The 15,779-nt window shown below is 46.5% G+C and overlaps 1 protein-coding gene across 3 annotated transcripts in view; it reads left to right on the top strand.

Annotated features, from left to right (window-relative positions):
- The window catches only part of DIXDC1 (DIX domain containing 1), a 76,106-nt gene that overhangs the window by 3,128 nt on the left and 57,199 nt on the right, over positions 1-15,779 (top strand). Inside the window, exon 1 of one of the 3 annotated variants that reach the window (XM_020882217.2) lies at positions 5,451-5,607. The exons of 1 other annotated variant lie outside the window; for it this stretch is intronic. In XM_020882217.2, the coding sequence (XP_020737876.2) occupies positions 5,548-5,607 (60 nt within the window). In that variant the 5' untranslated portion in view covers positions 5,451-5,547. Of the gene's footprint in view, positions 1-5,450; positions 5,608-15,779 lie in introns of those variants that run through there. One more of the 3 variants, XM_070473585.1, reaches the window with a different exon arrangement.

Here is a 15,779-nt window from a genome sequence, read left to right as displayed (position 1 = left end):
ATGGCGCTAGTCTTAATCTAATTTTTTTCCCGTAGGATAGCTGGCAGATAACTTTAAAAATGTGAATTTTTAAAATGCATGTAGGATATATTTGCATATCTGCCTTGGTACAGTTTATATTAAGCACTAGCATCTGGTGATTACTTTGGCAACATCCTACTTTAGTCTCACACCATTCTGTCTTTTTTTCTTTTTTCTCCCCACTCAGTCTGTCACAATCACTCTGTACACTCTGTCCCCATATATTAATATTGGATCCTCTGTTTTACTAGTCTTCCTTTTACTATCCTTCCTTTCAGTCTTGTCTCTTGCCTCTGTGTGTGTGTTTATGTGTAACTGTGACTTCTTGAAGTTTTTGCCAAACAATAGGACCTGGTGCTCCATATACATTTAATGAATGTTTAATGAAACACTGCATTGATGAAGGAGAGGAAAATATAGGAGGGTAGTAGAAATTATTTACACTTATCTTCAAAATACAGTAAAAGAGACCAAAAAATTCACATTCCTAAATGAACTATAAAATACTGACTGATATAGTATAAGAGCATGCTATCACTTTTAGAATTTAAAGAGAAGCCAATATTTACTGAGCATATACTATATGCCATGAAATATTCTTGGTTCTAGACATAAATCAGTAGCAAAACATACAAAACTCCCTGCCCCCATGGAGCTTATGTTCTGGGCAGAAGGGAGGCTGACAATAAACAAGTATATATAGAGTACCAAAGCTGGTGATGGCTGTTAGGAAAACAAAACAGGCAAAGAGGTCTGGGAATGCTGCCATGAGGAGGGGGTATCATTTTGTGTAGAGTGGTCAGGAAAGGCCAAAAGGATCAACAGGTTTAGACAGAGACTGAAACAAGAGCAGGGATGTGCCACGGGTTATCTGGGAGGAGAGTGTTCCAGACAGATTACCATCAGCTCTGTCTTGATTTTAACATCAAGAGTGGTCAGAAGAGTTCCAGGAAGAAGTGGGACTTGAACTACGCATCGTGAAGATTTGAGTAGCAGAAGTGTGGAACCTTCTAGGCAAAGAGATGGTCATGAAGGTATAGAGGTGACAAGGAGCCTTGTGAGTCTATGAGACCGTGAGGAGCCTATAAACAGCACAGGCAGTGAGGATGGGGAGGCCTTAAGCTGGGCGTGAGGAACCTATATCTGACATGCTGGCAGAGGTCAGTGTTTGAAGATGTTCAAGCAGTTGAACAGCAGGATGAATGTGTTGTCTAAGGAAGATGAAGGGATGCAGACTGGCAGAAAAGCCTGGGGACAAAGAGGTGCAGTTTAGGAGCCAGAACGCGTTTGGGACTTTGCTGGTAGACATGAGCCCTTTTGTGTATATGTATTTATGGTGATGTCTCTGAAGATAAGTGCAGTAAAAATTGTAAACATATGTTACTGCCAAGGAACTTGCTAATGTGAGAAAACAGAGAAAGATTAAGAAATTATTTGAGTCATTTAAAATATTTCTGTTGACAATTTTCTTTGTTTATTCAGATTTTCTTTCTGCTTTATAGTCATTAATGATTACCCATAATAGATGTGTTACATTTTACATAGGTGTGAGTTTCACACTTCTTAGTTCTCCGCAGGGAGAAGTCACAGTCAATATTTTTTACCAAATGACAGTTTTGTTTAAGGTTCAAAGCTTACTAAGGCTAACATGTTATTGTTTGTATTAATAGAAGTCATGAATGAGTTTGCCAGGGTTTCCTCCACTGGCTCATTCTTTTATACAACTAAAAACATATAGTGAGTTCCTTCTATGCTGTAACATCATATAAAAATTTTGCATAATGATTAAGAATCTGGACTTTGGCTTCATTGCTTCGTAGTTGAATCGGGGCAAATTATCCTTTAGATCTCTCTTTCTGTATGTGTAAAGTGGGAACAATAAAAATAACTTACTAATTGTGGTAACTGTGACCATCGGCTGAACTAATGTATATAAGTGTTTTAGTACAGTGCTTGGCACATAGTAAAAGCTCAATTTTGCTATTATTAATACTGTTGTAGGTAGATATTCGGGTAAGTTTTGGTTAGTGAGGAAAGTATCTGCCTTTATTGGTTTTTGAAAATTTTTATTGTATTCAAGTATTATTGATTTATAATGTTGTGCTAATTTCTACTGTACAGCAAGTGATTCAGTTATACATATATCTACATTCTTTTTCATATTTTTTTCCATTATGGTTCATCAGAAGCTACTGATTATAGTTCCCTGTACTACATATACAGTGGGAGCTTGTTGTTTATCCATTGCCTCCAATGTTAAAGTAAGGTAGGACTGAGGAAGCTTGTTATAATTTCAGAAACCAGGCAGCATCGCAGAGTTATGCAGAAAGCAGCTTGCTTGTACTCTTTGCCTCTCCTCCAGGCAGAGTGAATAACAGGCCTGCACTGGTGGGAGTGGTTCCAGCTACCCGGACTGGCTTGCAATTTTCCCTTGTTCGGACATCGCGGGATGTAGATCATTGTCCCAGTTGAACTAGCCCATTTATCCTCCCAGCTCTTGTGTTGATATCACAATAGGGTGAGATGGAGAGGACAGAAGGAAGAGGAAATGTTAGTGCTGCTTAGAGCTAAAGCTTGACTCTTTACCTGTGTCACTTTCTAAGTCAGACCATGATAATAAGTATGATGAACATATCTCTTGAGCAAAAAAAAAAAAAGGGTTTATCTGGTCCATCAAAAATTTTGTGCTTTTTCCGAGTCTGAGAGCCAGACTATATGTGAACATATTATAATTTGGGGAACATTCTAATAGTTGTGTGGGGACAGTGGAACAGATATTTTGAAATTATACTGCCTAAATATAAATGAATTAATATTCAATGCAGTTTAAATTTTGGTTCCACGCTTGCATTTGCCACATTTTCAAGTTTTCATTAGCCACATATGGTTAGCGGCCACTGAATTGGACAGCACAGACATGGAATATTGCCACCATCACAGAAAGATCTGTTGGACATTATTGCTGTGGGATATGTGGTTGGTGTTATTATAGGCTTCCAAGGAATAGTGCAATCTTGGACCACATGCCCTATAATAGATTGTGTGTCTATTTACCACAATTCTCTCTTAATTCCTCCAGCAGATGGTGAATGGCATAGGACTGGGCTTCAGAGGACTTTGGTTCAGATTTTAGTTCCTGTATTGACTTGCTACCCGAGGGCTCAGCAGATAAAGAATCGACCTGCAATGCAGGAGATGCGGTTTTGATCCTTGAGTCAGGAAGATTCCCTGGAGGAGGGTATGGCAACCCACTCCAGTATTCTCATTGGGAAAATCCCATGGACAGAGGAACCTGGCAGGCTAAAGTCCATGGGGTCCCAAAGAGTCGGAAGCGACTGAGCACACATTGACTTGCTAAGTGACTGTGAGCACCTAAGCTAGCCTTGGTTCCTTTATCTGTGAGATGAGAGAGTTGGGCCTGGTGAGATCTTTTTTTGGAGCTTTAAAAATCAGTCATTCACAGGTCCTACTTTGATAAATAGCTTGTCCTCTGAGAAATAGTGATCTCTTGGCATAGATGACTGTCACAGGACCTGTCTCAGTATTTTTTGCTTTGTCCAGAGCATGCTAGGCTGTCAGCCAATCAGAATCCTCCAGCTAGGGATCCACCAGCTGGGTGTTTTGGTTGCGCATCACTATGTATGTAGATGTACTGCATACAATTTTATGCTCTTGGAAGTTTCACACTTCTCTTTAAAAAGGGGGCTTGTTGCATTAATTTGCGTTAGTGACTCAACTGAGGGTGTTACACGGTAAACTGTGGAGGTGGCAAGGGGAGTTCTTGGCACCCAAATTCGCCAGCTTGAAGGATGGGTCTTCTGACTCGTGCGCTGCTCAGGTTCAGTTTGATGTGGTGTCATGGCTTTTCCCCCAGCCTTATTCAGAATTGAACCCACAGCATTCACCAGCAGCAGTCACTTAACACCTTGGTTGACTTCAGCTTCCTGTTTGCTGTGGTCAGAAGGAGGTGTGTCTTTTCTTAGAAGCATCTTTGTGTTTAGCAGCTTTAGACTTTCAGGGAAGATAAGGCTAGTTAGGCTCAGAAAAGGATTTTCTTCTCTAGTGACCTGAGGAGGAGGCCATTAGGTTCAATGAGAACTATTACTGACTTTTCTTGCTAAGGTACTAATGAGGGTTTGGGGAGGGAATCTGGCCTTTTGCAAAATCACCAGGATAGAGTTCTAGCTCCTCACACAGCCTCAGTCACTGCCCTGCTGTGTCCCGGGGGCAAGGTCTGACCTTCTGTGAGCCCTAACACTCTGGAAACCCTTCCCCCTATCTGGGATCACGAGGTGTAACATAATATGGGTGTTCTTTCAAGCTTCCAATTTTCCTATAGAGACAAGAGCAGTGCGCTGAGAGTACAGATGACTGGTATTTTTAAAAATAAATAAGACCATTGACCGGAGTAATGAGAAACAGAGGGGAAGCGTTCTGTTTCACTTGAGGAAGCTTTTATCTAACTCTTTCCAGAGCACCAGGAGATTTGGCGGTGATTTTCATTAAAGCCCCATTTAATTAATTTAAAACCCATTTAAAATATAGGTTTTACATTTTATCAGTTATTTTAAAAAGAAAGGAAGAAAGAAAGTGTTTTTGGTAAAGCTTTGTTCATCCTTGGCTTAACCCTTGATGTATCTGTTGTTATCCTGTGATTGATTTACCATTATTTTATTAAATGTATCCTAATACCATCCATAACTAAAGTCTCTCTATCTTCTTTTTGTCTCTTCTGTTTTCCCTTCTTTAGCCTGACCTCACTGTTCAGGACCCAGGTGGAAAAAGGTTGCAGTTTTCAGCCAGTCTGCGGTGGGTGGAGGGGGAATCATAATTCACTCGCCTTCCTACGAGTGGGGCATTTGAGGCATTTGAGGCCTCAAGTTATCAGAGCGTGTGTGTAGCGCACGCACACGCCGCCATGCCCGCCTGTGTGTCAATGCGGGCGTGTGCGCGCGCAGGCGCGTGTACCCTTGGGGCGCGCACAGATTCCAGGACTCCCCGCTGCAGACCTGCGGTGTGCGTCTGTGTGACCACCAGCGAGCGCATGCACTAGCCGGCACGCCCGCCGGCGTGTCAGTGCGTATTTATGTTTGTGTGCGCTCGTGCCTGTGTAGTCTCGGGGCGCGCACACACACCGGCACGCCCGGCTGCAGGCCTGCTCTGTGTGTGTGTGTCTGCGGCGTCTGCACACACTCCCGGCCCGGTGTGTGAGCGTGCGTGTGTGCGCGCCGCGGGGCGCTCCCTAACGCACACCAGGCTGCGGCCCCCCCGCCAGCGCCTCTCGGCCGGGTGCGCGCCCAACAGTTTCTATAGGAACCGCGGCAGCGCCCGGGCCCCTCCTGCCGAGCCCCGCGCGAGCATGCCCAGTGGAGGCCGCTAGTTTGGCCCGGGTCTGGGTTTCCAGTAAGTGGCATGCGGGACTCCGCAGACATCCCAATGAGCTGAGCCCAGAGGCTTTGTGTGCTCCGGGAGGAGGAGGCAGCGGCCGCCGGCCCGGAGACCCCGCCCGGGGGGCCGGCAGGAACAATGCTAGCCTGCCTGACCCGGGGGAACTTACTGGACGTCCTGCAGGAGGGCTTCAACGAGGTAACTGTCTGCCCCTCCCACTCCCCGGCCCCCTCGCGCTGGCGCCGCCCGCCTCAGCTCCGGGAGGGGTCCTCCTCTGCCCCCATCTTCACTGGGACCCCAGGACGGTCCCCCCACAGAGCCCTGAGGAGGCCAAGGTGGTGGGTACGGTACTGTCGAGCCTGGTGGAATCAAAAGGGCCGACCTCTCGCCGCTATAATGGGCCAAGACCTTCCACGGTAGCTGGCCAGAGCCCGGAAGACAGGATCACAGATTTCAGAGGTTCTCTCCTTCCAGAAGAAGTGGTCTCCGTGCTCCCCGGGGTCCTCCTTAAGGAAGCCTCCAGGGAGGCCCGTGGATAAATGGAAAGGGTGCTCCTTCTGGTTCAGTGGGTGGGCTGAGGGAGGGCCGGGGTGGCCGTTGCCTCGGTAGAAAGTTTGAGAAGGCAGGGTGAGTGGGTGGTCCACAGGAAGTGCCCTCTTCATGTTCACATCTCTTTCTAAATCTGGGACGGTGCATTTCTCCTCACCCTCGGGCACGATTGGCAGAGAGGACTGAGGAGAGATTTCTGGGGTGGAGAGTGGTGTTTGCTCCTTTCTGTGGAGAGTTGGAAACTGGGTCTCAGTTCGACTGGCAGTATGGACTGGGGCTGGCAGGGGGAGTCTTTCTCTCGGCACTTGTTTTCTCTCAGAATTCTGGTACATTTCCATTCTCTTCTCTTGTGACCCAGGACTTTCGGGTTCAGGACCGTTGCCCCCTCGGATTTGCTGCGAACCTCTTCCATTGCTTCTGCACCCCACCCAGACCCCTGCAAGCAGAGCTGGACCCCGAGTGCCACCCTTCTTCCTTTCCGCCTCCCTCCTTTTCTTTCTGCCTCTCCCTCTCTTCCCTTTATGCCACTCTTGAAGTTTCAGGGTTTTTTTTTTTTTTAACCAGTCTTTTTGTTAAACAGTTAACGTATAAATACATTTGCTTTTTAAATATGAACATTGCAAGCAAGACTGAGAGCCTGGTCCACCACTGCCATCGTGGCTTTCCCCAGAGGTAACCATTCTCATGAATTTGCATGTAGCATTTTCTTTCTACATCTGCACTACAGGCTGTTGCCTTAATTCGTGTTTTTCATTAAGAAACTCTGCAGCCTGACCTGTCTGAGAACCTTCCCCCTGTCCTGGCCCCTGTGCCTCGTTCCTCACGCAGAGAGTTTGGAAAACTGCACAGATGCCGTCTCTACCTAACCAACCAACCGAGTCAGAGTTTTCCTTTGGCTGGGGGGTGTCGCAGCCTTTACGGGAGCAGAGCTGGTGTCCCGCCTGCACAGCAGAGGTCCTCATCTTTGCATCAGGTGCTTGGAACACACGGAAGGGATTTGTTAACCGAGAGGTACAGTCTGAGCTGAAACACAGACAGGCCGGGAGGCCAGCTCTTTGAGTGCTTCCAGGATTCCTGGCTCCTCTTTTTTTGCTCTCTGCCTCTGAGCCTGCCCTGGTCTTGAGTCTCACAGAAGCTCTTTAGGCGCTCTTCTGACCTTCTGTTTTTGTAAGTCAGCCCCCAGGATCAGGTTCCACTGTCTTATTGGGGGAGGAAAGCAGCACAGAGTGAGTCCTGGTCTTTGCCATCTGCTCATTTCACCTCCAGACCTTTCAGGTGAAGAGCGCCAGGTACGCCAGGAGGCTGGACTGTCTTTTTTTCTTTTTCTTTTTCATGCTTTGGTGCTTCCATAAATGTCCTGTGGCATTCAGTTCTTAGAAAATAAAAGGGCAAAGCAGAGTGGGAGAGTTTTCTTTTTGTGATGGTAACAGAGTCTTCATGAAAACAACAAACCACTTTATAATTAATTCATCTTGAGAAGAATGCAGTGATAACCTCTTTTCCCTCTCTGACACGGATTTTTCTACTCATCTTGTAGTCTTCCCTCCACCTCTGTCACAGGCTAATGTACAGTCCATTTCCTCCTCTTAGTAGATCTGACCTCTGATAGCCAATAGGTATTTTTGTTTTCTCTGAGAAATTGACATCATGTAAATAATACAAATAGTAATACATTTAATCTCAATGGTCCCTTATAGTTTAAATAATTCTTTGATATATGTAATACATTATATTAAATAATGCTTTTCACATATGGTATCACATGTAATGCTACTGAATAATGATACAGTTGGTCATTTCAGAGTTGATGGGCCCTGTTTGACCTTTTCCAGCCTCTCGGGTTGCTTAATAGATCCACTAATGTTCAGTCTCTTCTGCTAGAGTCATATGATAAGGGTGTAAAGAGGGACTTAAAAGCCATTGTCAAAATACATTTCAATTTCTCTGAGAAACTCTTCCCCCTGGAGCTAAGAATACCACACATGTATCCAGTCATCTCCTGGGAATGAGCCAAGCATATCTGAAGCTGTTCTGTATCACCCAGATACTTTATAGGTCTGTGTGGTTAGGGCTGTGACCTCATTCTCTATGGCAGAGAAAACTGCCACAGGAAATGAAGCTGTGGGCCTAACTGGTTAATTATAAGGGAACCCTGCAGCAGCAGAACCCTGCCCTCTGAATCAAGGCTTCCCTTTCTACACCGCTGGCCTCTGGTCTCAATCTGATTGCCATCCTGCCTGACTATGCACAACAGAATTTTCTTCTACCACCTTCCGTGAAGGATGCCCTTGCCTCCACACACCTAACAAATTCTCCTCCACAGGATTGATCCATGTCACAGCTGTCAGCACAGCACCTTATATTGACAAGGCGGATCTGCATTGTCAATTATCCACAAGCTTTGGCTCCTGCCTCACTCTGCGGCTCACCCTGGCTGTCATCCCCTGTCTCCTGTGTCTCCTGGCCAGGCTTTCTGTGGGTCACAATTTCCCCATTCTGCCTCTGCCTCAAAGCTATTTGTTTTCTCTGCCTCTTGGTGTTGATGTTGTCATATGAATGTTGTCTTTGATTCATGTGCCAACATGAATTTCTGGCAGTGTTTTTTCTAGGGGCTGAACTTTCTTTAAAAAAAAAAAAAAAAGGCTTTGGTGTTTGTGTTGAAAGGTTTTGACAGACCTGAGACTATAGTATGTTTTGGCAGTAAGCATTCATTCATTTCGCTACTTTGTTCATTATTGGGTTGTTATTGAGGGGATGGATAAAACAATTGAAAAAACACCTGGTCTCTGCTTCCAAGAAATTTATAGGGAGAGATTTATAGGTGTGCTAAAAGACCCATTGGGATGCTTAATGTGGTAAGCATCATAAAGGGGGTGGTGCTCGTGGGAGATCATAGAGATATCTTTTATTTAATGATATCATGAAAAGCACCGAATACTTACCAACCGACCTGATCACTGAGGCCAGGCTTTTTCCTTTTCCTGCTCGTTTGGTAAACATGCACACAGGCACTCATTCCACAGACATCCAATGAATTACTGTGTTTGCCAGGCACCGTGCCAGGCTCTGGAAATAGATGGCAAATAACACAGAATCCGTGCCCAAGCGGAGCTCACAGGCCAGTGAACATAAAACGAGTATCCAGAGTGGAACCTTGGGAAACCTGTGACGATACAGAAATCCTGCTTGCCAGGCAGAGCTGGCCTGTGTCATGGCCCGAGAGACTGGAAGTTGTGGGAATGATTTATAACAATGTTGGTCGACAGGAAGTCAGTTGTCTGAGCCCTAACCTTTTCAACAGACGACTTGGAAGACTTTCCCTACACGTTTCCCTCCGACTGGAAAAATAGAAATTTACGTCCCACATGGAGAGTCATCTGCCTGGCGGGCCCCGAGACATACAGGAAGAGCCTTTGTGTGGTGTGGTGCCCTCACGGGGACACAGAAGGAAGGGAATTGGCAGGTGGGGCAGCTGCGGGGCCCGTCTCTCCTGAGCGCCCCATGCCTTCGTCCATGGAGCGGGGTTTGCAGCGTGGGCCAGCCAGAGGCGCTCAGTCCTTTCCACAATGAATTCCTCTGTGCTTCGCTGTAGAAGTTAAAGGCCTGTTAAGCCTTCAGTGTAACCGGGCCCCAGGCCCCTGACCTTCTTTCTTCTATCCTGACTGATTTCTGCTCTCCTCGCCCAGGCTCCTTGGCTCTGTTCCCACAGGAGGCAATGCCAGCTAAACAGATGCTCCCTGGCGGCAGGCTATCAGGCAGTTTTATGTTCCTCCCGGTGAGTGATGGCCTGGCCAGGCGTGTGCAGCCAGCGACAGGGCGCTGTTTGCCAGGTGCCAGCCCCCTGGGCGGTTCCGAGAGGCGGGGGAGCCCTGGGCGGGCTTCGGCCGCCATGACTGGCCTTGCTGTCTAGGCTGTGAGACCTAAAGTTTCCAACTTACACGCTTTCCTGAGTGTATTTTCTTGTTATCTACTAAAGGTTCCAACTCACATGCTTTCCTGAGTGTATTTCCTTATTTGTTATCTCCATACCAGGCCCCATGTGAGTGGTCACGGACATAACCTTTGGTGATCAGATATGGTAAGGGGGTAGGGAACCAGTCCCAGAGGCCCTGATGGTGGGCTCCACGCCCTGTTTCCAGGATAAGGAACACTCGTAGATCATATAGTGATCATTCATCCCTTCACATGCATTTATTGAGCATTTATTTTGGAATGTGTACTCGTGAAGGAACAGAGTATTTGTGGAACCCATAACAAATGGAAATTTTATTTTTTAATTTTTTAAAAAAAAGTATTTATTTGTTCAATTGTGGCACATCAGATATTTTAGTTGTGGCATGCACAATCTTTTAGTTGCAGCATGTGGGATCTAGTTCTCTGAATGGGGATTGAACCTAGGCCCCCTGCGTTGGGAGTATGGAGTCTTAGCCACTGGACCACCAGGAAAGGCCCCTGGAGATTTTAAAATAAGGTTGTATGTGTGCGTGCTAAGTCACTTCAGTTGTGTCCCACTTTTTCAACCCTAAGGACCATAGCCCGCCAGGCTCCTCTGTCCATGGGATTCTCCAGGCAAGAATGCTGGAGTCAGTTGCCATGCCCTCCTCCAGGGGATCTTGCCAGTGCAGGGATCGAACATGCATCTCCTGCATGGCAGTGGGATTCTTCACCACTCAGCCACAGGGAGGCCTAAAATAAGGTTAGCAGAGGATAGCTTTCAGAAAGTTTTCAGCTCTTCGTCTTCTGATATGTTATTCTTTGATCACTGGGCTGAACAGGAATATAAAGAGCTCTGCCTATATAGAGAAGAAGACAGTGATATTTTTACTTACGAACTTTATTTTTACCTAATTACCCACGAGGCTCAGTGAACAGCTTTTCCTGGTTCAGTAAAGGCCTGAAAGAGTTAATAGAAAAGAAATATAATATTGCATTACTTTACTGGCAGAATTTAGGCCAGTAATAACTCAAGGTTTCCAAGCTCCTGCTTTCCTCTCAGTTTTGCAGCAGCGTTTCCACCCCCATCTCATTCTGCTGCAGCTGAAGGGTCTCAGAGTTCTGAACAGGTATCTGGTTTCACTGCAGAGCTGATTTCCTTCCTGAGCCATTCAGGTCTCCTCCTGAGCTCCAGTGCATCACAAGAGTCCTCTGCTTTTTGTGTTTGCCTTTTTTGCTTGCCAGCAGGGAGCCAGGGAGCCAAAACCTTGGATGTTTCTACACTGGGAACACTAGGTCTCACAGACTTGCCGGTGAAGCCCAGGCAGTGCTTTTGGAAGTCTAAGTGTATAATAATCCCTGTAGGAATTCTCTTTGACCTAGAGGCTCAGAGGAGATACAGAGCAAAGGCTGAGTATACACAGTTGTTTGGAAGGAAGTGCAGGTCCCAGAGAAAAACAGAAGGAAAGTTACATTTGGTGACAAGAAAGCTTTCCAGGTCAAGCCTTCTTGTACAAAGGAAGAATATGGACAGGATTGTCTATCCTGGAAGAGTTTTAAGTCATATTATTGTTATTTGGAGTGACCTGGAGGAAGCTGATGGAGATACCTCCAGCCACTCCTTGGTATGACCACTGCTCTCAAAACTTTTAGAGCGGTCCAGTATCATCGAGGTAAAATCCTGCTCACACTGCTTTGTGGCTGTGTCTACTTTTCCTCCTTCTGAGGCCTGACTCAGGTTGTCATAAAAACTGCCAGTCTTTCTAGACTTCTGGATTATACGGACATCCTTCTAGCTTCCTCGGAACAAGTTAGAGGTGTTAATTCTAGGCTGAGATTAGATCTGTGCTGTCACTGACACTGTCTGTTTGATTGTGTTGGTTTCTTGATTAGTTTGGTTGTTAAGTGTGAAGAACCCATCTTGGACTGGCAGAGACAGAAAGTAGAATTTGCTTACTTGTGGAGTCCAGGGAAGGCTGGAAAACTAAACCAGAGAAAGGGCAAGAACGGGGCAGGTTCTCAGAACAATGAAAATCAAGAACTCAGACACTGGCCGGATCTCTCCCTCTGCGCTGTCTCTTTATCTCTGCTGCTTTCTGTGGGTAGCTCTCTTCCTTCGCACTCCAGATGACTTTCCTTTCTCAGGTGGGCACCATGCCTTATGGCAACATCTAACATTTATATCTTACAACTTTGTCAGAGAGAAGACTGATTCTACTCCTAAATGCCAAATCAAAAAATTCCAGGGATTGACTGGATTCAACCAATCAACTCAGCTAGACAGTCACCTGTGGCCAGTGAATGGGGTTACACGAGACCAGCGGGTCCTGGGGCCCCCCACTGTTTGCAGAGGGGGCATGTTTCTAGAGAAGGTATCATTGTGAGCTGGGCGGGTACCCCCAAGAACTGTAAGCTACAACACCCGGGGGCCTGATTTGAACCTGATTGCAGTCCTGCTGTGTTTCTCCAACTGTTGTTGGAAACAGATCACGACCTGGGGGCATGCTTAAGATGTATTTCTTAATACCCAAGATATTTTCATATTTTGGAACCTGTTGCATCTTGTCTTCACTGAATAATAGACATAAAATGACAATATCAGAAGGGAACAGAATGCAGTGTTATTTTTTTCTCCCACCTGCTGAAAGCATCCCTAAGAAGTTACTCCATAGCTAGGGGTCTGAGTAGGGGTGGGTGAAGGTAGAGAAAAGGAAAGTGAGTGAACTGGTCTATGGATTCCTTCCCCCCTGCCCAAGCCCCAGTAGAGAAGCTCTGCTTTTCCTTGTTTTGCATAGCTGAATTTCAAAGAAGTTATAATTTGGAAAAATATTGTGAAACAAAAAGGAGGAGAAAACTAAAACTAAAACTACTAGTCTACCTCCCAAAGGGCAACTGCCTCTTACAGAAAGCACACGGTATTTCTTCTGCCGCAGGGACAGTTCTGGTCAGTTGTAAACCAAGCAGCAGGAACAGTCAGGGCCTGGGCTTGCACCACAGGCCTCTTTTCAGATAAATATCACTGTTGGGGAAGGAAAGCGGGCAGTGTGGTTGGTCCTCTTAAGTTTCCACTTTGTCCTTCATCTTTTTTCAGAGCCAGCACTAGGCGTTTATTGCAAGAATGAAGTCTTGCCTGGCCCCGGGTGAAAAGTACAGGTGCTTGGGTGTGTGGGCACACGCTTGGTTGCTAAGTTGTGTCCAGCTGTTTGTGACCCAGGTATCTTCAGGTTAAAGCAGAGACAAACTGAGGCTTAGTTTAGTGGTTGGCTCCCAACTTAGATTTAAAGGGAGGGGTAGAGACCTGAAGTCAGTGTGACTCTTTACCTGTGGATAAGAACTGCTTCACTCAGTTGTGAATCTCTGATTTCTGTGTTAGATGCCACTTTATAGATCAACAAGTAGGCAGAGTAGTGACATGACAAGAGCTTTTCTTCAGCTGAGATTTTAAAAATAATTTCATTGAAGGCATGCTTGTCAGTTTTTAAAATCACATGAATTTGGGCAGAATAGTAGATAGCCTCAACATTTTACCATCTAGCGCTCTCCTGGAATGACTTCAGGGTCCATGATGAAGATGGTCCAGCCTCCTGGTCCATTGACCGTCCCCACTGCCGTGACTGTCCCCCACCCAGCGCCACCTCACTTAGGCCACGTACTGAAGCCACATCCTGGAGACTTGTTCCACAGAATTGTCCTAACCCTGAAATCTCGAACTCTGAAACTCCACTCTGCTCAAATCCCCAACTTCCACATTCCTACATTCCCATTAGACTTATTTTCAGTCACATCAGCTTCTCTTCTCCTTACTCTTCTCCGTTTTTCTCAGTTTATCAGCTTTCCTTTGGTTTCTTCTCCCTGGTGCAGATTCCACAGTCAGTCCCTTCACATACACTCTCCCCACCACCATCCTCACGATCTTTTCCCTGGCTGAGCCTCCTCTCTTCTGACTATTTCTGGTCCTTTGCTGTACAGTGCTTAGTCGCTCAGTCGTGTCCAATTCTTTGCAACCCCACGGACTGTAGCCCAGACTGTAGGCGCCTCTGTCCATGGGATTCTCCAGGCAAGAATACTGCAGTGGGTTGCCATGCCCTCCTCCAGAGGATCGTCCAAACCCAGGGATCGAACCCAGGTCTTCTGCATTGCAGGCGGATACCTCAGATTTACCATCTGAACCACCAGGGAAGCCCAGGAATACTGGAGTGGGCAGCCTATCCCTCCTCCAGGGGATCTTCCCGACCCCGGAATCGAACTGGGGTCTCCTGAATTGCAGGCGGATTCTTTACCTGCTGAGCTACCAGGGAAGCCCCATTTCTGATCCTACATTAGCCTATTTCTGGCTTCTTCTGCTCAGGGTCTAGGCCTGCTAAACACTTCCAGAGGAAATCACATAACCTAGTGAATTAACTCAATTACAGAATTATGATTTCCAGCGCCAGCTGAGTCCTTGGTGCAGCCAGGAAACCTTTGGCTCTTTCCAGCTTCGCACAGGGTCCCTTTCCTGAAGCCTCCTTCGCTCTCCCTGTCCCTTTCACTCTCAACAGACAGACCTGCCCACTTCATCATGGGTAGAGGGGCAGTGGGATTTGAGCTCTTTCAACAGCCCTCTTCCTCACCTCCTGGCTTCCCCACAGAGGTCCCTACTCCTGCCTCTCATCATCAGAGCAGGAAGAGGCCTCTCCCCCTCCTCTGAAACCTCGCTGCATCATTCCTGCCCTCCCTTTGTATCTGTTCTCCTTCACTGGTTCCTCATCTCAGCCTGCAAGTGTCCTCTCATCCTGCAGTCCCCTCATTCCTTCCCACCTGCCTCTCCAGCGAATACCCTCTGCCCCCCCGCCCCACTGTTTCTGTTTTCCTGCTTCCTGACATCTCCTCCCTGCCATCTGACCTTTCACCCCTCCGTGCTCTGGTGTCAGTTCTCAGAAAGGTCACCAAAGCCTCTTAAATGAAGTGGGTTTTCCAGTCCTCAGTCTGACTTTCTACGGCATTTGACCTTCTTGTCAATGTCCTGACATTCTCTGGTCTTGGATTCCCACGTAACACTCTCTCCTGATTCTTCTCCTCTCCCTCTGATTACGTGTTCTAAAATTTTTTTTTTTTTTTGGCCAGACCACACATCTTGCTGAATCTCAGTTCCTCCACCAGGGATAGAACCTGCATCACAGCAGTGAAAGCCTGGAATTCTAACCACCAGGCCACCAGGGAACGCCCCAAAATAATTTTTTTGCTGCTCACTTCACTTGTCCCTTTGATGTTGATGTACCCCAGCCTCTGCACTGAGTATTCCTTCCTTTTCTCTCATTGTGTGCTTTTCTTTTCTTTCTTTCTTTTTTAAAAATATATATTTATTTATTGAGCTGCACTGGGCCTTAGTTGTGGCACTCAAGATCTTTGATCTTTGTGGCAGCATGTGGAATCTTTAGTTGTGGCGTGTGAACTCATAGTTGTGGGCTGTGAACTCATAGTTGTGGCGTGTGAACTCATAGTTGTGGCATGTAGGATGTAGTTCCCTCTCTGACCAGAGATGAAACCCGGGCCCTCTGCGTTGGGATTGCAGAGTCAGTGGACCACCGGCGAAGTCCCTGTATGCTTTCTTTGCTATAAAAGAAGTAATACATTCTTTAGAGTAAGGTGGAGTGGGTTCAGATTCCATGTTCACCTCTTACCAGCGCTGTTATCTGGAGCAAGTTTTCCTATATGAAAAAAATGGGGCCGATAGTATCAACTTTAATGACTGGGTATGAGGATTAAAGGAGGTAATGCGTATCAAGGGCTTCATTCAGTGGCTGACAGGCACAAACACTCTGCATTTTCAGCCTCTTCTTTCTTTTCGGTGCCCTTCCCCAACTCCCTCCTCCCTTTCCTGCTGAATAACTTCTTGTAGTTTGACTTAT

The sequence above is a fragment of the Odocoileus virginianus genome, chromosome 10 (genome assembly GCF_023699985.2).
Source record: "Odocoileus virginianus isolate 20LAN1187 ecotype Illinois chromosome 10, Ovbor_1.2, whole genome shotgun sequence".
NCBI lineage: Eukaryota > Metazoa > Chordata > Mammalia > Artiodactyla > Cervidae > Odocoileus > Odocoileus virginianus.
Note: the sequence above shows the minus strand (reverse complement) of the source record. Positions and strands in the feature narration are given on the sequence as shown.